The following is a 25,319-nucleotide window of genomic DNA, read 5'->3' as shown; positions in this document are numbered from 1 at the left end:
TTAGCAGGGATAGACCACAGTGATTGAAAAAAGTTTGACTGGTATTTTCTTCTATCAGCCTGGCAGCTATTCCTAGAGAAATAGACTGTGAGAAAACTGCTTTCTCAATCTGTAATTTTTATAAATGATACTTTGACAAAATTGTTGGTAATCATGGCAATTAACTCCTCTAGAATTACCATGCCAAAGTATATTAATTATTTATTAAATATATAGTTCAGCAGTCAAGCAGATTTGCTTCTAACACATATTTTAATGTAGTGTGTAATTCAAACATTTTTACCCTAAGAGTTTACTTTCTTCGATATAGAAAAGTTGGAAAGTATGCCCCAGTTGTCTGAGAAGGACCCATTTATTGCCAGTGTAAGCTCAACATTTTTTTAAAGCTCTGCCATTTTAAAGTTTCATTTAAGTATCGCTACTCCAGAATAGATTTATGTTTGTATTAATTTAAAACTATTTGTATATGATCTCCATAAAATATCTATCCACATAAAATATCATAAAAGATTATGCCATGTTTATTCATGACATTAGCAATAATTAATACTAATTAATTATAAATAATTAATACTCGGGCCATCCCTGAGTATTAATGTGTATATAGGAATCCCAATTTCAGAGACATAGATTAAGGCATTCCATATTGATCTCATCATGAAATTATATCCGAACTGAGAGTGTTTTCTGACATTAGGTAAAAATCTGTCTCTATGAAATCAGTATGCCAAAAAGTGAGTGAGAAAAGAAGGGAAATATTTCACACGGGGGGCACCAGTGCTAGCGTGTCACTCGGCACAGTTAGAGTTCAACAAGTAGCTGTTGACTGAACTAATGTATTTTCTAGGAACTAATAACTAATCTCTGATAAATACGAAAAGCTAAAGGCCGAAGAAAATGTTTGGAGATACGGTGGATCTTCTTAAGTTTGCTGATCAGCTGCTGTTAGTTACTAGAAGGAGATTCTAAGTGCCTTCAGAGTTAGGGGAGCAAAAGGTCCATTTGCATTATTTGTTTTAGGATTTTATCATTCCGTGATTAACAAGATATGAATGTCCCTTGGTTAAAGTGGGATACTTTATTAAGATGACGTGGCAACCTAGTTCTTTAAAATGGAGATGATGCCTAGACTTTTTCTGATTTGGAGGGGGTTCTGATGGAATGGCCTTACATAGACGTCTGGGCGTGACTGCATTGTGCAGTCTGGATACCAACACTCTCGGGTATATTGGGGCTTGTGGCGAAGCTTTCTGAGCTATTGATAGAGTGTTTCTTTGTTTCCCTTATGACTGCTGTTCCCTTTTTTTATGCAGGTTCTCAGTAAGGATTCTCTAAGATAGTACAGACGAGTGAGCTGGCAGACTAAGGACATTTCTGACACACCAGTCCTTCCATGGTCACTTTGGGGTGCCGCTGTAACCCTAACGTGCACTAAATGCTTAGTCCCAGGGTTTTTACCAACACATTATTCAAAGAATCCTATTAAGTAGGGACTTTCTCTTCATATTACAGAGGAGGAAACGTGACTATTAAGGAGCCTATTATACATGTGTGTGATTGTGAAATTTTTAAAACTCAGGAAAAGGGGAGGAGCCCAAAGCAATGTACTAATGCCCTAAGGCAATGAAGAAAAGTAAACGTTACTTCTGCAGAGTGGAGCTGCCTCAGTGGACGGGACATGTGGAATCTGGGTCACAAAAGCCTCTTGTCATTAGGAGGTGGGGAACGTGTCACTGAGGCAGGTCACACTCCAGGTACGTGTCCTGCTTCCCACTTGCAGCAGATCCCTGGACATACAGAAATGTTCTGGAAATGAGGATATTCAGTGTAAATGACATTTGAATTACTTGCTTCAAACCAGTAAAATGTTTTACAGTTTTCTGAGGACCTTGAAAGCATAGTGCTACAAAATAATTGATTGAATCAAGAGATATGGCCAAAAAATGGAACCAGACATATATTCATATATTTTAACGAGGAGGATTAAGCACTCATTTTATTGGAACAAGTGTTTTAATAGGTTTCAAATGAACCGCATCACTGTTTTCTGTTCTAGAAGAATTCTAAGGCAAATTAAGCATCATTAACATATCACACTAAAACCCTTGGTAATAAAGAGAAGTCTTGTCTTGTCCAAAACCTAGGCAATGTACATCAGCTGCACTGAGATGCAGAGCACTTCTCAGGGTGTTTTCCAGAAACATACAGCTCTCATTTTGTGTTATTTAAAATATTCATCTGTGTTTGCATATAATTAGTATTTCCGTATCACCTCCCTGGTTGCCCAAACCACCCAAATTACTACAGCAAAGTCACTTTGAGAGTTTCAGAGCTTAAGTGTGATCTTGACCTCCAAAATTTGTTTGTCGCCCTACATACGACTGAGTGGTTTTCAATATTTACATAGAACCCTACGTCCCTCTCTTTATATAAGACTGTACCTGTCACCTTCAGGCCTTCATTTCCTGTCTCACCCTATCCCACCTGTTCTTTCAGTTAATCTTCACAGCAAAATGGACTTTTCTCCCAATGCCCACATGTTGTCAGTTGACAAACCCTACTGACTCTGTCTCCCAGCATTTAAGTTTTCTCCTCTCAGTGACCCTGCATCAGGAATCTGATCGTTACTACTGTCCCTGGGTCCTTTCCGTTCCTCAGCCTCCTTCAGTGATTTTACTTGTCTTCTATTAAGGAAACCCTTCAGGACCTGAAAACTGCCAATCTCTCTTTTCCTCATCTTTTTAAATTCCCCTCCTCACGCTCTAGGTACCAACTTTCACAAACGACCTGTAATTTTTCAGAGGATCCCAAGTAAACATGCTTCTAGGGCTGTAAACAGCTATTTGCTTTATGTGAAATGCCTTTATCTGGCCTTTCTTTATCTGGTTGATTGTTTAATCCCTCCCTTTGGGTATGAGTCCCTCAGGGCAAAGTCAGTTTCTTCACTCTTCATGCAATATCCTCTTTATTTCAGGTGTATATCGTAGTGATTCAGTATTTTTATATATCACAAAGCAAGCCCCATGATAAATCTAGTTACTTACCATCTGTTACCACACAGAGTTATTACAATATTATTGACAATGTTCCTTATGATTTATTTATTTTGTAGCTGCAAATTTGTACATTCTACTCATCTCCACTATTTCACCCAGCCCTCATCTCCTCTACCCCTCCACCCATGGCAACCAACCATTTGTTTCCTATTTCTATCAATCTGTTTCTGTTTGTTTGTCTTGTTTTATAGATTCCACATATCAGTGTTTGTCATTCTCTGACTTATCTCACTTAGCATAACACTTTCTAGGTCCATCTATTTTGTCACAGATGTCATGATTTCATTCTTTTTTGTGGCTGAATAATAGTCCATTGTATATCTACACCACATCTTCTCTATCCATTCGTCTATATATGGACACTTGGGTTGCATGCGTATCCTGGCTACTGTAAATAATTGTTGCAGTGAACATAGGGGTGCATATATCTCTTTGAATTATTTTCATTTTCTTCAAATAAATACCAGAGGTGGAGTTGCTGAATTATACAGTAGTTCTATTCTTAATTTTTTGAGGAATTAAAAATTTTTGAGGGATCCATAGTGGGTGCACTAATTTACATTCCCACCAACAGTGTTCAAGGGTTCCCTTTCCTCCACATCCTGGCCAACACTTGTTATTTCTTATCTTTTTGGTAATAGCTATTCTGACAGATGAGAGGTTATACCTCTTGTTTTAATTTGAATTTTCGTGGTGACTACTAACGTTGAGCATCTTCTCATGTGCCTGTTGCCATCTATATGTCTTCTTTTGGAAAATACCTATCCAAGTCCTCTGTCCATTTTTTAATCAGGTTTTTTTTTAATAAAAATTGTGTATGCTCTTTATATATTTTGGGTATTAACCCCTTGATAGTTATATGATTTGCATATATCTTCTCCCATTCAGTAGGTTGCCTTTTTGTTTCGTTGATCATTTCCTTCACTGTACAGAAGCTTCTGGTCTGATGCAGTCCCATGTGTTCATTTTAGCGTTTGTTGCTCTTGCCTGAAGAAACGGGTCCAAAAAAATATCTTTAAGACCAGTGTTAAAGAGTTTACTGCCTATTATTTTATTCTAGGAGTTTTTTATAGTTTCAAGTTTACATTCAAGTCTTTAATCTATTTTGAATTTATTTTTGTATGTGGTGTAAGATACTCATCCAGTGTCATTCTTTTGCATGTGGCTGTCCAGTTTCCTCAATACTGTTTATTGAAGAAACTCTTTTCCCCATTGTATATTCTTGCCTCCTTTGTCGTATATTAATTGGCCATCTAGGTGTAGGTTTATTTCTGGGCTCTCTATTCTATTCCATTGATCTATGTCTCTTTTTTTGCCAGTATCATACTGTTTTGATTGCTGTAGCTTTGTGGAATAGTTTGAAATCAGGGAGCATGACACTTCTGGCTTTGTTTTTGTTTGTTTTCCTTCAAGATTGCTTTGACTATTTGGGGACTTTTGTGGTTCAATACAAATTTTAGGACTGTTTGTTCTAGTTCTTTGAAAAATGCCATTGGTATTTTGATGGGGATTTTGTGGACTTGGGTGGTATGGACATTTTAATAATATTAATTCTTTCAGTCCATGAGCATGGAATATCCCTATATATATTTGTTTATTTCTTTCATAAGTGTCTTACAGTTTTCAGTGTCCAGGTCTTTCACCTCCTTAGTTAAATTTATTCCTAGGTTTTTTATTCTTTTGATGCAATTATAAATGGGATTATTTTTTAAATTTCCCTTTCTGATAGTTTGTTATTAGCATATAGAAACACAGTTGATTTCTGTATATTAATTTTGTATCCTAACACTTTACTGAATTTATTTATTAGTTCTAATAGTTTTTTGGTGGAATCTTTAGAATTTTCTATATATCGTATCATGTCATCTGCAAATAGTGACAGTTTTACTTATGTCCAATTTGGATAGTTTTTATTACCTTTTCATGCCTAATTACTGTGGCTAAGACTTCCACTACTATTTTGAATAAAAATGGTATAGTGGGAAGCTTTGTCTTATTCCTGATCTTAAAGTAAAAACTTTCAGCTTTTCATCATTGAATATAGTGTTAGCTATATTAACTGTGGGTTTGTCACATATGGCCTTTATTATGTTGAGGTATACTACTTCTGTATCTACTTTGTTGAGAGTTTTTATTATAAATGGATGCCAACTTTTGTCAAATGCTTTTTCTGCATCTATTGAGATCATCATATATGATTTTTATCTTTTGTCTCTTTAATGTGGTGTACCACATTGATTTGTAGATATTGAACCATTCTTGCATCCCTGGAATAAATCCCACTTTATCATGGTATATGATCCTTTTAATGCACTTTTGAATTTGTTTTACTAACACTTTGTTGAGATTTTTTACATCTATATTCATCAGATATTGGCCTCTAATTTTCTATTTTTGTGGCATTTTTGTCTGGCTGTTCAATCAGCCCTCAGTTCTTCAGGAAAAATTGCTCTGTATATATGTATAGATTTCGTGTGCCCATGGAAGAGGTGAGCTCTGGGTCTTCCTACACTGCAGTCTGGGATGCCCTTTATCCTAGTTCCTAATACAGACTAGATGGATGCTGAGTAAGTACTGCTGGATGAGTGAGTGCGTGGGGGTGAAGTCGGTCCTCCTTACTATTTTTTCTTCATGATGCCAATGCAGTTAATTGGTTTCCTTTTTTCCTCTCCTCCCTTTTTCTTTAACTATTCGTGTACATCACTGACTTAGGAAATACAACTCTGTCCTGGTCAAAAACTTTTGGTGATTTGCCATTTCCCGAAGAATCCATTTCATGCTCAATATAATTTATATCCTCAAGCAGTGAAACTTTAGTCAGCTATCCAGCAGCATTTCTGGTTTCTGCTTGCCTACCTCCAGGCTCCAAACCTACCTCTTATCCATTCTGTTATCATGGTAGCATGCCATCTTTGTGGTTTTGTTGATACCTTACCTTCATCCAAGTGTTTCTTCCCCAGTCTCTGCCTACTGAATTGACAGTTAAAACGTCCCCTGCTCCAATCAGAATCAATCCTCTGTTCTGCGTCATCCTCTATCACTCTAATTTTTTCCTCAATTGTGGTATATATATATCACATTCTGCTTTGTATTATAGTCTTTGTTTTTTTTTTTTTAAGATTTTATTCATTCATTTGACAGACAGAGATCACAAGTAGGCAGAGAAGCAGGCAGAGAGAGAGGAGGAGAGAAGAGAACCCCATGAGCAGAGAACCCCATGTGGGGCTTAATCCCAGGACCCTGGGATCATGACCTGAGCGGAAGGCAGAGGCCTTAACCCACTGAGCCACCCAGGCGCCCCTAGTCTTTGGTTTTTATTGCATTTTTTCCTTCATATATTCTAATAGATTACAAGCTCCATGAGTTAAAGCTGAATCATTTCAACCTTGAAAGCCACAGGCAAGCTAGCTTGGTGCTGTTAATATGAAAAAAACATGGTCTTTGACTTAGGCAGACTGGTTTGAATCTCTATAATGCTAGAAAAAACTGTGCGATCTCTTTCATTTTTTTCTCCCAGTTTCCTAACGTGTAAAAAGAAGATAATAATACCAAAGTTGCACCATTATTATGCAGATTAAATGAAATAATATATGTAAAGTATATAGCTTAATGCAATGGCCCATGGCAGAAATGCAATAAATGGTTATTATTCTAGTTGCTGTTACTGGTACTATAGTAGGGAGTCACTATTGGACAAAGACTTTGTTTTGTTTGCCTGAGCTCTGCTATTAATGATTTTCATTTAATTGTGTGGCTAATTTCTAGCTGAATATAACTGAAGCTAGAAATTACCCATTAGCCTTGCTGTTAAATATAAATCTTATTTTTTTTCACTATCTTACAATCTTGTACTACTTATTTTGGTATTATAACATTTTCCTGGCAAAAAGGTTGCTTGCTTCTTCTGTTTTTCCACTAACAGAGGGCCAAATCACTTCCAGGATTTGTAAAAACAATTATTCAAACTTTAATCCTTTTTAATTCAGTCTTTTCTGTGCTATTATATAGTAGTGAATATGAATTGAATTTCCTGCTTTTAGAGTTATTGAAACATGCTGTGTGGCTGGAAGGGCTTCCTTGGCCTGCCAGGTTCTGGCACATCTTACTCTCCCACTTTGGTTATCTTTTGTTGAGTGTATATGTTCTAAGCCCGGATGGCACCATCCAAATGCACAGTTCCTTATACCAAAGAACTTGCCAAAATTGGAGTCAACTAAGGGAAAGGACATACCATGCTTTTGTTAATTATTAGGAAAGATAGAGTTCAGCTCATTCTTCATTTGAACGGGATGCATTGTGCTTATTATCAATTTGAGATTCCTAGAATTGAAATGATGGGAAGATGATTTAGTGTGGGGAAATACCTAATGTCTCTTTTCTCCTTTTCCAACTGAAATAATGATGAAATCATCAAAGAAAGAAAAATTACTCATGTAGAGCTACAAAAAAAAAGACAAGAGTTGATCATATGTATTTAAAGCATATGCATCATCTTCCACCCTGGTGAGAACAGATTAAGAAATAGCACTAGAAATTGACTTAAGACCAAGACCCTGGCACAGGAATGCAATACTCCCAGAGATCAAAATTCTGGAAAAGGAGAGGGAATCGATTTCAGTTTCACCCACTGTTGATGATGATGATGATGACGATTATGATGATGGTGGTGGTGATGGTAGTGGTCATAGTGGTGGAGGTGGTGCTGGTAATACATAACGTTTAATAGGCAAATTGTCAGGCACTGTGAAAGAATTAGTGTTCATTATTTTATGCATTTAAAATCCTGGGGCACCTGGTGGCTCTGCCAGTGATCTCACTCCAGTGCATAGCAATTTTAGACTGCAGAAACTAAGCAGAGGAGAATAATAGTGAGCTTACAGGTGATGTAGGTACCTCCTGGTTCTACATAGGAGAGATATTTATTTCACCCAACAACCCAGAGGAATGAAGTTCTCTAAACTGCCCCTGAGCTTTTTCCAGCAGACCCAGATCCTGTTTGAAATATTTGGACTTTCGGCAATCTTACTCTTATCTTATCCCCTAGCATCCATAGCCCACCATCAAACATCCTGTTAATATAGCCCATTAACACCTCTTTAGACAGATTCTCTAAGATTTAATAGAATAGTCACCCCAAAGAATACACATACTCTAAAGTAATAAGTGGCCTCAGTGAGACAGTTCACAAACAAAACGAGTAAAAAAATATCTCCTTCTCCTGCCCCCACAAAAAACAGGTAAGTCAACCTTACTATTAACATAGATCTCCCATTGGTAGTGGAAGATTTTATATAATACCAAATGTCTATTCTTAGGAAATAAAAGCAAATATAGCTGCAATGAAACAAGGACAGAAAAGTGAAATTCCATAGCAAAAATAATAATGATGATAATGAAAAGAATAAGAGTAATAACTCACATGAGCATTTGAAGCAAAATAACATATTTTGATTCTAAGACATTTTCACATTTTAATGCCTCCTAAATGGGGATCTTCTTAAGTAATGGCCTCTTTCACATACTTTTCAGTACACCACAGTGGTAAGGTATGATGCCCCTTTGAAAATACGAGAGAGATGGTATCAGTTCTGCTTGAAGTTTCCTGGCCTTGGATCAAACTGCATAAAATCCATCGACTTTACCACCAACTGTGTGGCTCAGTAGGATCTGGTCACCTGTTCCTTCTGTGACTTCATCTGCTAGAACCTTCCCTTTGTTGTTCACTCCACTACATGCCACAGCCATGCTAGTCTCCGTGTTCTTCTTGGGCCATCCAGGCATGCTTCCACTTCTTGTCCATGGCCCTGGGGTTGCCTCTGCCAGGAATGATTTTCCTCCAGAGAGTCTCATGGTTCACCCCCACGCTGACTCCAGATATTTAATCAAATGACACACCCCCATTGAGGCTTGCCCCTGTCATCTTATGTGAACTGGCATCATCCTCCATTCCGTATCTACCTTTCTGCTTCCTTTTTTCTCTTTAGCATTAATTCTCAATTGATAGTTCCTGTTTCATTTATCTTGCTTTTGATTTGTCTCTACGGTTGAGTATAAGCTCTGGTACAAGCAGGGATTTTTGTCTGTTGTCTTCACTGCTGAATCTCCAAGTCCTAGAAGAATGCCTGGTACAGAGAAGGCACTTAATAAACATGTGCTGAATATATGAATAAATAGGGTACATAAATAAAGTATGTATAAGTATATGTATTAATATGTAAATACACCAAATATAAAATAATAAATTGATGGATTACATGCTCAGAAGTTGGTGGGTGAGAGGTAAATATCACACTAAGCCTATCTGATAGTACATGGACTAGCAGGCGTCTTGAGATACAAACCTGCTTCTGTTACCAGCTCCGTGATATTTGGCAGGTTAATCCCCTGGGCCTCCAGGTGGGACTACATAATCCTAGTGGATGTTATACCATGTCAGTTAATTGAGCCTTCTAAAAACAACTGAAAAATGAGGGCCAGGAATGGGAAGCTGGCGAATGACACCATACCTCTTAACATAAATATTATCACCATACACAATAGTGGTAATGAGACTTACTGCAAAAGAATTTTGAGATAACTTCTAGTTCTATTTCCTCTGTTTTATAAATAGTGAAACCCAAGCCCAAGGCTTGAGGGACTTAGCCAATGTCAAATGCTAATTGGTGGCAGACCTTAGAACTCTACCCAGCATCTCTGGCTGAACCCAGTCTTCTTTTTCTGTAAGTGGTTAGTACAGAGGGTGAATGCCGGTGACTTTCCAAACAAAGAATTATTCTTAAGCTGTCTTGATATAACGATTGGCTTGGATCTGATGAATTCATTTCAGTAACAAGAATCTGCAGATTGATGCATCTTTCTTTGTGATCTAATTCAGCTTACAGAAGAGATCGGAAAACTTGAAGATAAAGTGGAATGCGCTAATAATGCCCTGAAAGCAGACTGGGAAAGATGGAAACACAATATGCAAAATGATATCAAGTCAGCGTTTACAGATATGGCTGAGGAGAATATCCACTATTATGAACAGGTAATTAGTGATATGTGATACTGCTTCATTTTATGAAAGTTACCCTCTCTTTAACTCTCTATCCTTTATTGAAAGAGTCTATTAAGGGACCAAGGGTCACATTCAAAAGCCTCCTTGGTGGCTCGGTGCCAACAGAATAATGCTGAACCCACCCACTGAAACAAATGTGTGTATGTGGAGGAAGGATGAAAGTCTTCCTTCTTACACGGCATGCCCCGAGTGCCTAATTTGAGCCTTGATGTGAGAAAGAAATAGGATACCCTTTTGCTTTTTTTTTTTTCTCCATAGTTGCTTGTTTGGGAAGGATTTGAATTTTTCAAAACCACTTTGTGATGCTTCCTTCTGATTCTCCTATCTTATTTCCTCTTCCTCTCCCTCTCTTATGGTAGGAAGGGTTTGCAGCATGAGAAAAGGACCAGGGGTTTGAATGAGCAGAAAATCAAATCTTGTGTCCCTGCTGATACCATCTCACCTTCTGTAGCTGTTTAACACCTCAACAAAAGAGCATGCGCTTCTATTTTTTTTTTTTTTTTAGTTCAGTTTAGTTTGGTTCAGCTTTTCTCTCTCTCTCTCTCTGTGTCTTTTTTAGTTCAATATAGAACCTAGGCACCATTTTGCTTTTCAAATGATTATTTTTTATTATTTTTTTTTACAACTAACAGTTCTCTAAAGTAGTTTTATTTTAAATGAATTTTATACTATCACTTGTTTTTTTAAAAAATCTAGCATATTCTAAACATACTCTTCCTAGAAGGTTCATTTTGAACATACATCTTTAACCTTATCTCTGGCTGGATTAATAACTTTATGAAATTGGTACATTAAGAATATTATTTTATGCTTTAGAATCTATAGTGCGTGTCAGTTTAATACTATAAAATATTGTATATTTTGAAAAATGGACTAACTGATAATGATATTTTCATTTATCACAAGTTTCTTAAGCCCCTACTTCCAGCAGACAGTGTGCAGGGCCCTAGAGGGACCACAGTATGCAAGACAAACACAGTGCCTTTCTCATGGAGGCACAGTCACCAAGGGAACAGACAATTAATACAAAATATTATAATAACGTATAAGACATTCTAGCATAGAAAGACATTGCAAAGGCATCTAACCTGATCTAGAAGGAATGCGGGAGGTTCTGCAGAGAATGTATTTAAGCTGAGACCTGAATGATGAATAAGGTAGGCAGATAAAGATGTGAGAAAGAGTTCCAGTCAGAGAAAATACATGCAGAAAATCCTAGAACATGCCCAGATAATTGACATTCTTTTTTTTGGAGGTTGGTGAAGCGTAGGCTTCATGTTCAGTTGAAGAAAGAGGTTTTTGTAGGGGAGGAAAAAGTTTTCCTGAACCCTCTTAGGGTCCCTGACTAGGTCTGAAAATTATAAGGAGAAAGATAAATTTACAGGAGAAAAGAATACAAATTGATTTAATGTAACTTCTCTGAGACACGGAAGCCTTCCTAAGGACACAGAGTCTGTTAGAAACAGACCTGAGTATTTTATGTGAGGTTTGTTGAAAGGTGGATAGTCGTGTAGAAATATGGTAGATTAAGGAGTATGAGGTATGTATAATAAACCGGGGAAAACTTCACAAGGCTTGTTTGTTAGGTGTCTTCTTTGTGTTCCTTCCCTTTGATAAGGACATTTCTTTCCTCTGGATATAAGGAAAGCACCTTTCATATGAGGGTTTTATCACCTGTGTCGGGGGGTGAGGGTTGTGAAAAGTCCAAGTGACTTTTCTGCCTCTGCCATAGTTCTCCAGCTCCTTCAGCTTAAAGGACTCAGTACGGCCAGGTGCGATATTTTGCTGCCATGTATCCTGAACCCCACTGGGCTGAAGAGGGCCTTATGATATAAGTCTTTTATTTTTCATCCTGAGGAAAATAGGAAAGGCCACTGAAGACTTTTCAGCGGGGAAATGGCAGTATCTATCAGACTTGCCTTTTAGAAAGGTCACTCTGGCTTTTATGGGTCAGAGTGCAACACAACTGGATGTGATGAGACCTAATTGTTAGGGAACTGTTGCTGCACCAGACAGAGATGGGACTTGACACGGGGATTTCATGGCAGAGGCCTAGAGCCTCAAGTGATTGAAAAGACCATTTTCTCTTTCTCCTTAATTTCTTTTTATTCTACTTTAACAACTTTAAGTAAATTCAGGTATCTCAAAGGGGTTTCTCATAAGTCTTAGATTTTGAAATGGTTTAAAATATTTTGTTGAATAAAGCATATTGACCACCATAGGCTTTCTTACCACTTAAATATTTAAATCCATGAAAATAACCTTCTCTCTTCTTTACATTAGAACTGTCCATTCTGATGTTACAGAATTGTTATGACAACCAGCCAAAATAATTTATAAGAAAATGCCTTGAGGGGTGCCTGGGTGGCTCAGTGGGTTAGAGCCTCTGCTTTCAGCTCGGGTCACGATCCCAGGGTCCTGGGATTGAGCCCCGCATCGGGCTCTCTGCTCCGCGGGGAGCCTGCTTCCTCCTCTCTCGATGCCTGCCTCTCTGCCTACTTGTGATCTCTTTCTGTCAAATAAATAAATAAAATCTTAAAAAAATGCCTTGAAAATTAAAATAATGCAATATACTCTAAGTGATTATGATTATAAAACATAAGCATATTAGGTTATAAAAATCACATGACAAATGTACTGACTGTATTTTCCTTTAAATGATAGAATCTGCAGAAGTTTTTTTCTAAGTTTGGACTTTATTTTTTTAAGGGAAAACGTTCATAGCAATTCCACTGAACTCCAACTGAAATATTTGGGTTTTGACTATACCTGTCATATAAATTCATATTTTTGTCATTCTCATAGACTGAATTCAGTTTATATAAAATACTGTTTTCTTAGAAACAGTTAAATTAGCATCATTGTGCCATATTGCCATTCTTGTTCTTCACAGAAGTTTATATCAGTATGTTTTTAACTCTTTCCCCCAAATGAATTATATTTCTGAATGTTACTAAAATGTATCAAGTGCACTGCATCTTACACATGTAACTTTGAAGGAATCATCGTTTTTCTTTAAATTCAAAAGAACCCTACAGTTTCAATTATTTGTTGTTTTTTTCCTCTGAGTAAATAACTTTTAACTGATTTGCCATATCAGTCCAAGCATAATCAGGAAGTTGGAGCCCTTAAATAATCAAGGCTTCCTAATTAGCACACAGACTGTGTGGCCTGAAACAGTAACCGTCTGCTGTTATCTGTTAACTTCAGAATATCTTAGATATACAGAGAAGTGAACTGTTCCAGAATCTTTCCATTTCCTCTTTTAATTTAATCACATTCTCATGGAAACACTTTTTTTTTTTCCATCAACGTTTGCAAATATAAATTCCCAAAGGGGTTTGTTTCTAGTATGATAGATGAATTGGGGTATAAACATTTGCCTTTGGACTTGTTTTATGAAGTGAAATGGTCACAGCTTGTTTCTAACTTAAAATTTAAATATCAAAGTGACAGAGGAAAATCAGCTTATAGATGTGAGGCATGGGTCTGTATCAGAAGCCAGCTATTGTAATATTGAAATGTAGTACTTAGATGTGTGAATTAACTTGGAGACGGTTGACACCAAATATAAAGCAGGTATCTCCAAGTGAACTCTAAATAAGTAAAATGACATTCCATTTTGTTCTACATAAACAATAATTAAGAAAAAATTTCTTATTTAAAAAAACAAGAATTAACAAAGCCTTATAACAAAATTCCAGTTGAACACTATATCAAAGACTAATGATGTACTCTATGTTGACTAACTGAACATAATTTAAAAAATGAAGCAAAAAATAATTCCAGTTGAACATGGGTAATTTCAAAGTATATTGTTACAGAAAAAAAAAAAAAGAAAGAAAGTTACTTCCTGATAAAATACGGAGGGATGCTAAAACCATAAAACATGACCTGCTGGATTAAGTGCATGGACACTTTCTAATTGTTCTCTGGTAGGCACAGAAGTGTCTGTTTCTGTGGTTGTTTATGCTGATGGTAATGATGATGATTATGATGATGGTGGAGAGATTTGAAAGGAAGTGGTCCTTGGTAGGTATTGCAAACTGAAAGAATACACACTTTGAAAGTTCAAGTTTAATATCATAATGAAAAGATCACACATTTGCCAAATAAAGCAGTTTATGGTTAAGTGAATATAAAACTTAAGTGAATGTAATACAACTTACTCCTTTGCACAGTTTACTTTATAATATTAATGTATGGAAGTCCTTGTTTCATAGTCTTATTTTTGTGGTTATAAAATTATTATATATTCACACTAAAAAACAAACAAAAGCTAGGTACACTGACATACAAATTAATAATAAAGACTACCTGTAACCTTTTCTCCTGGAGAGAGTGGCATGTCTAAATACATAGAAAAATAATTTGCTGTGTTCAGGTCAAAATATTTTTAAGATTTCAACATGACTCTTTCTGAATGTGTCAGCATAAAAATATGATGACTTACTTATTTTATGTCATGATGATTACAGTGGATATGTGTTATTTTGAGATCAATATTTCTTGTTTACTTTTCTATATAACATATAATCTTAACATAATACAATCACACTTATATTCTTCTGTTACCAAAGGTAACAACTAATAGTTGAAACTTCAGGTTATTTTTTTGCTCTCACAGATAATACTATTACAAATAATTATGAACATTAGACTTTAAAAACTTTCTGGATGAGAATTTCAAGAAATAACCAGGTCAAAGGACATTTCACTTCAAATTCTATCAGTCTGATTTAAGAGTGTCAGGTGTCTCATGTGAAATCATTCATTTAAGATTCTGTTAACATCAAAATCCTGTACTAAGCACTCCAGAGCATCCAGATTCAAACTTTAAATCTTGCCATTAGGACCTTAGAGTTTACTGCGGAAGAATAATAAGTATACGTATTTTTCACTTGATTACTGTGACTTTGTTTTAATGGAAGAGTATTTAAATTAGTTTTATTTACTTGAATTGTAATGAACAGATTTAATCAAAGGGTTCTCTCACTATGAAATAATATAAATGTATGTGTCAACATGGAAGTGTTAGAAATAAAAATGATTATAGCATAGGACATTTTCTGGAAAATAAATGAGGAAAGAAAAACATCATTGCAAGAGTATATCATCAAGCCCGATGAATAATACAACTAATGTTTTCCTAAAATCCAAGTCCAGTTATTTATGGACCACTTAAAAATTAGAGAAATTTTAAAAAGGCTCATGCGCGCGTGCACCCACACACGCGTACATTATAGTAGTCCTACAAAGTAAGTAATGAATGAGCATTGAACGTCCTAGAAGTTCAAGTATAGTTGTATTTATTTAAAAATGTATTCCTTATTATGTTAGGGAATGGTAAAATAAATTCTAGCAAAAGAGTTGTTTGTTTTAAATTCAGGGGTGCACTACATAGCTTGGAATGTGTTGTAAATTTTATAAATTTAAAACACCTTGGCCCAGGTAAAGAGAGCTCCCAAGCATTGTGACTCAAGGAGGTCAGTCTTGATAATGATTATAAAACTGCCAGATAAGCAGGATTCTGCGTGGCATTTAGATTTTTGTCCAAAATTTCATTCTTCTTTTAAAAACTGGGAATCAGATAAGTGATGGCCTCTGTGCTCATCTATATGAATTAAAAGAAGCCTTGAGGGGAAATAGCTTCCCTAGACTTAATTCCATCCAGCAAAGAGGAGCTGTTCTGTAACATGACAGAAACCTGGGAAAAAGTACCCTTTTCAAATTCTGGGAGGCAAGAGCAAAGGAAAGAAACCCTGGCTATTCCCTAGGATTTAGTAAGGTGGTTTTAAAAAGTTACAGAAAGTTTAGTTGTAATTATGAAGTCACAGACTAGAAAAGAGAATATAAGAGGAATGAACAATTTTTAAAAGTGAAAGTGAAACAGTTAAAGAATCAGATATGATTATACCGTGGACCATGGACTATGAAAGACAAAGACACAAACGGATGCAGTCAAAGATGAAGACAGAGGAAACAGTGTCAAGGAGGCACATTTCAGGAAGAAGTGAGGTTTGGGGGAAAAAAATGAATGACTTCCAAAGAGTATCAAAGTCACGTGGAAGTGGGTGTTGAGGAGCCTCTTTGGATGCAAGAAAGCTAGGAATTAGTAAGCTCTAATGGAAACCATGTTATGGAAGCTGAAAAAACAGAACTACTTCAATTCTATTTCATTCCTGTTTTCTCCATCAAGGAGGATGAAAGTATAAGTTGAAAGATTTATAAAGCAAATATAAATAAAAGCTAACAAAAATCCAGTGTATTTGAAGAGATAATAAAACAACAACTCTCCATTTCCACAAAAAGAGAAGTCTGGGTATATTCTCTTTTCAGTGAGAGATGCAAAAGCCCTTCCTTTACCAGCCCCAAAAGCAGTGCTTACCAAGCCTTAGTTGTAGCCCCTATAATTCTAAACTGACTTAAGTCAGGAAGATCAATAGACTTCTGCTTACCCAGGAGAAATGCAGACTGCTTTTCTTTCCTAGGTAAATACTAAAATTAGTTTCAGAGAAAGTTTTGGGGAATACTGGAACAATGACACCTGTTTCCAAGGTAGTTAACCTCTGTAATTTCTGATATTTACCATATACAATCACATAATAACTGCTCAAGTCTTTGTGAACCGCCATTCTTGTAGAGAGAAGGGTAGGAGTGCCAGAGACTCTTCCCAGAGAGTTATTTAATATCATTTTGACCCCAAGGAATGACAGGTAGTTTTTGAGCTTTCCTTTGACATGTTGGGACAGAGGCATAATAAGTGGTCTATATTGAACAATTTAAAAATTATATTTTATATTGGCAGTCTCTTAGGATGAAACCAAGTAAACAGATACTTTCTTTAAAGTTAATGTGTCTCGGGACGCCTGAGTGGCACAGTCAGTTAAGTGGCTGCCTTCGGCCTGGGTCATGATCCCGGTGTCCTGGGATCGAGTCCCGCATTGGGCTCCTTACTCGTCAGGGAGCCTGCTTCTCCCTCTGCCTCTGCCCCACTCTGCCTGCCTGTGCGTGCTCTCTCTCTCTCTCTCTGACAAATAAATAAACATAAAATCTTTAAAAAATAATAATAATAAAGTTAATGTGTCTCATCTCAACTCCCTAATCATAAAAACAAAGAAGGTGGCTACAGCTGGGAATAATTCACTTATCTCAGACAGGGATTTTTTAATCCATTTCAGGGGATTTTTAAAAAAATATGTTCATGCCTCATACCGTTTACTAAAGTTGGTAGCTGACCTGATCCCTAGGACCCAAGAAGACAGATTTCTTGATGGTGCTAAAACAGCCCTTCAGACGAGTCTGCATCTTTGAAACTCTTTGAAGAATGTTTCAGAACTACATTATATAGACCCCAGGATTAAGTAGATTCCCACTGTGTATAGACTAGATTTCCTGAAAAGCAAATACACCAGCTTGAGAGGGTAAGATGCTTAGATTTCTAATCAGCCTAACCATTTTTATACCAGTTAAAATTTTCAATATATTACATTCCTGTGTCTTCATTAACTACTTTCTTACTTACTGGAAGTCACTCACTGGGGGCCTGACTGTCTAGATTAGCTAATTCAGGCTACATCACACCACTTTTCTATGGACCATCCAATTCATTTAGGGGTGGTCATCTTCATCAAAAAGAAAACACCAAGTTTTCATCTTACTGCCATTAAATGGCAACCCACTGAATACCTAGGAGCTTTCCCTTTGTGTTTTTAGTATAGAGACCAACACTACTGATTATTTAATGAGTCATCTTGTCTTCATCTTTACTCTCTAGGCCATGGAAAAAATTTTTTTCGTGAGCTCTCAGTTCCTCTTTTCAATGGAATCTAAAGGTGTACAGTAGAAATGATCAGAGCAAGGAAAACAGAAATGATTAACTATGTTATCCTAAGATTTGAAAACCTTGTATTCTCACTGTTTGATGAGAGGCTTCACCACTGATTACGGAAATAAAATCATCTGTGAAAACCTTAGAATGTTCATGGGAGGCTATTACAGTTGTCTGTTAGTTGCCTGTAGGGAAGGGTATCTGGAGATGAGTTTCCACAGATGCCAAGAAGCTGCCTTCTCAGTTTATACTGGGATTCTTGGGTAAGTGAAGAGGTGAGAATCTGAACTGAGGGAAAGCTACATTAAAGACGGTGTATAGGGCGCCTGGGTGGCTCAGTGGGTTAAGCCTCTGCCTTCCGCTCGGGTCATGATCTCAGGGTTCTGGAATCAAGTCCCGCATCGGGCTCTCTGCTCAGCAGGGAGCCTGCTTCCCCTCTCTCTCTGCTTGTCTCTCTGTCTACTTGTGATCTCTCTCTCTCTCTGTCAATAAATAAATAAAATCTTAAAAAAAAAAAAAGACGGTGTATAAATAACTTTTTAAAATCAACTGTTGCAAATAGAGGAAGTCCCTGTGTGTAGTTCTCTGGGTCTCTAACTGTTGTATATTTGGGGGATAAGTGATCAACAGTCATTTATTTCCATTGATTTTACTTTGGCTATCTTTGATTATCACGGTTCAGTAGCGGAGTGCCTTCCATCTAGGTTATACGGTTTCACTTTACTGGGGAGGTTGGCAATGCACCATAGCACATTTACATTTCCGAGAAACTCTTTAGGAAAAAAAACCCATTCACCTTTGTTTAATGTCTCAGATTATTTGCTCACAGAAGCATTTATGGAATAAGCAAATATTCTTTAGAAAAGACTTAGGGAACTAACAGAAATGTGAAACTTTTCATGCTCATTAGAACCTTTGCTGGTAAAACCGTCTGAACTGTAAGCTCTTAGAATAAATGTCAATTCTATTTGGCTTAAAAGACTGCTCTATTGTAGCCAACTACCTTTTGAACTTATACCTCAATAATTTGATACAGGTTTTTGGTGATACAGGTGAATGTTCCCCTACTACTGCAAAATATTATCCCCTACATTGATGACAGGGTCCTGTTTTCATATTCCAAGTTGTAAATCTACCTCTAACTAGTTTTTTTCCAAAGAAGTCTTTATACTCAAGCCAAAATTATTTTGCAGTAAAATCATCTTCAGCATGTGAAATAATAGTATACTTTGTGGAGGACAACTCTAGGTCTTTATCTTGGTGATCACACTGAAATTTGCTCTCTTCCAAATTTAAGTTTTATGAGAACCATATTAAGGTCTTGTTATGCTAGAAAACACTTCTGACTTAAAAAAAATAGAGCAAACTAATTAGCTACATCTTTCACTAGCTATTCAAAATACTGAATTTAGTCCTAATGATGCATTTTGGAAGTAACATTGACAAACTAAGATGTAATCAGAATAAGGTTATGGTGGTAATGGTCTTAGAAATGCATCTTCATTCAAAAAAATAGAAAAGAGAAAAGGTATTTGGATGGCAGTCATGGAAGAAGGATTACGTGTTTTATCGTTGCTTCAGATAATATATCCAAAACCAACTCTTGGAAATTGTATAATTTGAACTCACACACAAAACTATTTCCTATGTGTTACAATTTTCTAAATTATATTAAATTGCATTGTAAAGAAATAAATTCCTTGCCACTGGGAGTTTTTAAGCAATTTCTGAGTAATGTAAATCAGTAATTCTGTGTATACTAGAGTCTCTCAATGCATTTTATAAAAAATTAGTGTTTTGTAATGTTAGTGAGTGATACTTTTTTTTTAAAGATTTTATTTATTTATTTGACAGTCAGAGATCACAAGTAGGCAGAGAGGCAGGCAGAGAGAGAGAGGGGGAAGCAGGGTCCCCGCCAAGCAGAGAGCCCAATGTGGGGCTCCATCCCACGACCCTGGGATCATGACCTGAGCCGAAGGCAGAGGCTTTAACCCACTGAGCTACCCAGGTGCCCCAATGAGTGATACTTTTGAAAGAAAAAGTTCTGTAGTCAAAGAAGTTTGGATTAAATGAAGTTAAACAGGTTTATTTCCTAAAGAAGTTATTAGCATACTTTATGTGCTTACATGGTTTGTGAATCTGAAGATACAATTTCCTTGACTAGATCAGCATTTCTTCTTTAGGGATTAGCATGTCATGGAACACAGCCTGGGAAACCTGGGGTAATTATGTTGATCTCTAAAGTAATGCTACTTAAAGTGTGGACTGATGCACAGTCCATAAGTTGTTTATTTAAAAGATTCATGACAAGATCAGTCAGAAGTTGAAACTAATCAATTAAAACCTTCTACAGCATTTAGACATCACCCTGACATCCAGGTAGTTGATTAGTAGACTTGTTATGTTGATTAAGTGCTGGCCAATTAAGTATTGGCCAGTATCATTTGGCTTATACGGTGACTCATGTGGCGTGCACTGCAGACTAGTCATGCTTAGTAGGATCACTCAATGGAGCTTGGGGATTGAAAGAAAGAGTTGTGTTCTTCACCATCGATAGTCTGAGAAGCACTGCTCTGAAGTTCCATCTATTTTCTAAGAGTCCGCTCATCTCCTAGCCTTAACATAGTGCCCTTTCTCGTTTAAAAGTTTATACTCTATTTAATATTCAAGTATTATATAAAGTATATAAAACACAGTCAATTTAAAAAAAAACTCAGTCAATTATAGAATTAAGTTTAAATGCAACAGGGTGCAATTTTTATTTACTTCTAAAGAAACCTTAAAATCAATTGTCATTTTTAGAATTCTAAAGTAATTTTGTAACTAACTACTGTTGATCCTTGAACAACACGGGAGGTGAGGGGTGCCAACCCTTCATGCAGCTAAAAATCTGTGTACAACTTTGTCTCCCCAAAAATTTAATTGCTGATAGCCCACTGCTGGCCAGAAGCCTTACCAGTAAAATAGTTAATTAACACATGTTGCGTAAGTAATATATTTTATATTCTGTATTCTTACACTAAAGTAAGCTAAAGAAAAAAATGCTATTAAAATCATGAGGAAGAGAAAATACATTAACGGTACTGTCCTGTAAAAAAGTCTGCAGATAAGTAGACTCATGTAGTTAAAACCTGTGCTGTTCAAGGATCAGCTGTATCCTGTTGTTTTATTAAGTGAGAATTTCTGTTCTGAATTATACATTTAAAAGCCATAGCTACAGCTCAGGTTTTCACATCACCATAGACATCTTTTTTTTTTTTTTTTTTTTTTTTAAGATTTTATTCATTTATTTGACACAGAGAGAGAGAGAGAGAGAGAGAGAGAGCACAAGCAGGCAGAAAGGCAGGCAGAGGCAGAGAGAGAAGCAGGCTCCCCTCTGAGCAAGGAGCCCGACGCGGGGCTCGATCCCAGGACCCTGAGACCATGACCCGAGCCGAAGGCAGCGGCTTAACCCACTGAGCCACCCAGGTGCCCCTAGACATCTTTTGTTAGGTTTCTGTAAGTTTTGAAGATTTTTGTGTATTTCAAGTTTCTGGTTTCTTAAAAAACTTATCTTGAAAATATTCTCATTAATCTCTTATATTCTGTGATATTATTTCTCAATTATCTATACAAATGAAGTTAAATTTAGGTGTGAAATGGACATTTATGCTGGAGCATAGACCATCTGTGCCTCTTTCCCATCCTTTGGATTAGACGGATTTTTCTGTTGTTAAGCTAATCAAGGATTTGAATAGAAGATTACATATTTATAATTTCTAAAAACATCTAGTTTCTGAATCAAGGACTTTCATCTTATTGTGCTTTGTAAATAATAGACTCTAGTCTACAGACCGATAACTATGTAATTCCTGTAAAGAAAAGGAAGGGATTTAAGACACACACACACGCACATGTACACACTGCATGATATAATATCTCAAAGAAAAAAGGTGATTGAAAAAAATTAAAGTTGGGTATCAGGATGGTTGCCACTAGCTAATTGTAAAATCTTAATCGTGTCTTCTCTAAACCCAGTTTTCTAATCTGTCAGTAGAGGTGTTGATAATCCTCCCCTTCCCCACCACTACCCACACACTGAACTCATAAATCTGTAGGAGAATAAAATTAGAACACATGTGTGAAATGCTTTAAAACAATGCACTGAAACATGATAGCTATGCCTTGATAATTTTTCAGTAATTCAAAGGTAAATGTGCTCTTTTTTAGTTTGCTGTACTTTCAAGGTATGGTTAAACAAATGCAGATAAGCTTGGTGTTTGAAATGCCTGGAACTAAACTGGACATCATGCATATTATTGGTCAAAAACTGATGATAAGGAATAGGAAAGTATGAATTGAAAATATTTAAATTTCAAATTTTGGCTCTTGTATTAATTCTTTTGCTAAAGATTTCTGATGTATTAGACCTTTTGCAGCTCTAGTTTTCCCATGTGTAAAAATGAGAGAAAGGGAATAAATTATATCCAAGCTTCTTTCTTTTATTTTTTTCAGCATAATTTTTTTTTTTAATGTTATGTTAGGCTCTTTCTTTCTTTAGCAGATCTTGAGTTAGAGAAGCCAGACTAATAGGACAAAATAATAAAAACATGGACCACAAGATGGCGTTTGTAGCTAATGAGTCCTTTTGCATTAACTGTAAGTATTTGCAGATTTATAAATCAAGCTTATTACTTATATTCTTGAGAGATACGTAAAAGTAATTTTTAGAAAAAATATGCAAATTCTGTTATTTCAAAGTTGTTGATAGTTCTAAAATTATAAATTGGCAGATGATTCTTAGAAGCTGAATTTAGACTTTTCCAAAAATGAAATATAATGAGCAACTTTGAGCTATTACAAAATAATAGAAGTTGCTTTCCTCTAGCAACATCATCTCTAATTTCTTTCTGGATTGATTACATTCACAATTTAAAATATGCAGTTCCTGTAAGTTTTCAGTACTGTTCTGAATCTTAGGTTTAGCTGGTAAAAACCAATTACTGAAATGTTACACATCCCATTACCCTCATTTTAGGCATGATCTACAATTTTTATAATGTAATTTATTTTGCAGTGAAATTGGCCTAGTACAGAGGTGTTTACCTACTTGAGCTTCAATGTTTCCTCAAATGTAGGTGTTGTTATTTGTGCCCCAGATTATTTGAGATAGCATTAAAATACTTAGAGGACTTTCAGTCATATTTTTCATTTTTAATTTATTAAAAGACATGCAATTATCAGGGTACTGCCTAAAAGATATTTTTAGATTAGTGGGAAAAAATCTAGAAGCACAACAACTTTTGGCTTAATGTGGAAAGTTCAATGGTTAAAGTTTGGCTTTTATCACATTTCATAATGAGAGGTTTCATTGTTATTGTTTTAGGCAGATTTATAGTTACTTTATTATCATAGAGATATATAAGTAGTATTTTATTATTTTGACTTATGTGATAATTTGGATGAAACTAAATTTTTTATTAGCTGTTCCACAAACAAGGTGGTAGCATTACTGGTGGAGACATCAAACTTTAAATTGACATTGCATGTTGGCCAAGAGCATGGCTCTGGACAGGCACAACTTGTAACTTTGAGCTGACAGAGCTCAAAGACTTTATCTTAGTGAGCATCAGTGTCCTTCTCTATAAAATGCTAAAAATAATAGTACCTCCATCACAGATTTGTTTGGGTATTAAAATATATCTGTATGTATGTGTGCATGCATGTATGGAATGGAATAGGAAAAATGAAAGAAAATTCCTAGAAGCAAAATTTAGTGTTCCCTGTAAGTCACTAAAAATAAATTATTTTAAAGCTTTTATAGTCATAAGCATCCTTCCAGGAGTCTCCTGCAGCTTATTCCTTAAGCCACAACTTACTCTACTTGAGCCTGAAATTGCCATATAGGAAATGTTTCAAAGCTGATAGATTATGATAGATAGATAGATAGATAGATAGATAAAAACATACGTAATATCCTTGGCTTGGCCTTATTGAAATAAGATTTCAATAAATGTAGATTACCAATAGAGCAGCAATAGTAGTCATTGAAAATATTTCTCATTAGTTTATGAATCATCTCTTTGGAAATTATTCATAATGAATATTATGAAATAATATATAAGTTATAATATAAATATATAAAACTAATATATAAATAATATATATAACATAATGAAAATCATCTTGTAAATATCAGATACTGAGGAAAGAGGTAAAATTTTATGTTCGATGCATTTCCACACTGTGTCAAGCCAAGGAGAGCAAGACAGTTTTATAAATTGTGTGCGATATCGTTTCCCAACTTCTTCCAGTTAGCCCCTGGAAACATTCATTTTCAGTTCTGGGCTCATAATTAATGGACTTATACAGTCCAGGCCCCTTATTTTATGAAGGAGTAAACAGGCCCAGAGCAGTGAAGATACTTGCTTGAAGTCACACTGCAGGACAGAACCCCTTCATACCCCACGAGCCTGAGAAAATACGGATTCTTAAACATGCCAGCTTTCGTTGGAAGCTACCTTGTATCTATAGAAACATCATTCTTGTCATCATTCATTCTCTGGAAAACTTGGTCACATCTACTTGTAGGATGATTACACATTTGCAAGAACTGAAGAGACATTTCTCTTTTCTTTTTTTTTTTTTTAAGATTTTTAATTTATTTGACAGGCAGAGTTCACACGTAAGCAGAGAGGTGAGGAGGAGGAAGCAGGCTCCCTGCTGAGCAGAGAGCCGGATGCGGGGCTCGATCCCAGGACCCTGGGATCATGACCTGAGCCGAAGGCAGAGGTTTTAACCCACTGAGCCACCCAGGCACCCCACATTTCTCTTTTCTAATGGTGGATTCTCATCAACACCTTTGCTGAAGTAGCATACAGATTTACTTTCACCCCAGTGTTGTAAATTAAAACTTATTTCCTATTTCCTTATTTCTGTCCATGTGTTTGAGAAGTTTTTAAGCATGTGTACAGGAACAAAAAGGCTTTTGTTTACCTATTGGGTCTGTTCCCCCAACTCTGGCTCACCTTCCTCACTGTACAGGTTCATTTTCCATTCCTGCCCTTCAAAGAGAAGCTATAAGTTTTTGGCCTGTGGCTACAAACTGGGGCCACCTGGGGAAGACATGCTCAGTTAATGAGGATTTGTGATAAATTTACTTTTTGGTCACCCACCATCCTGCCCAGTAGCCTGTACAGCATATTTATTGGCTCGCTTTTTCTGCAGCGAGGCACAAGAGACCATGGGGAAAAAAGTACTGAAATCCATTGGCACAGTTTTCTTAACTGTAAGAAGCAATTCCTTGATTTTGTCAAAGTATTGTTGTATCAAATAAAATGATAATGTGTGGAAGATTAGGACACAGTACTCAACTCACAGTGGAATTCCTATCGTT

General features: G+C 36.2%; 1 protein-coding gene across 2 annotated transcripts in view; it reads left to right on the top strand.

The window, feature by feature from the left end:
• Positions 1-25,319, top strand: part of SNX7 (sorting nexin 7) — a 95,266-nt gene that overhangs the window by 59,216 nt on the left and 10,731 nt on the right. For both annotated transcript variants that reach the window (XM_080801798.1, XM_080801799.1), the window contains exon 8: positions 9,931-10,083. In XM_080801798.1, the coding sequence (XP_080657924.1) occupies positions 9,931-10,083 (153 nt within the window). The remainder of the gene's footprint in view (positions 1-9,930; positions 10,084-25,319) is intronic.

The sequence above is a fragment of the Martes martes genome, assembly GCF_963455335.1.
Source record: "Martes martes genome assembly, chromosome: 4".
Taxonomy (NCBI): Eukaryota; Metazoa; Chordata; class Mammalia; order Carnivora; family Mustelidae; genus Martes; species Martes martes.
This window is presented reverse-complemented; position numbering and strand designations above follow the sequence as displayed.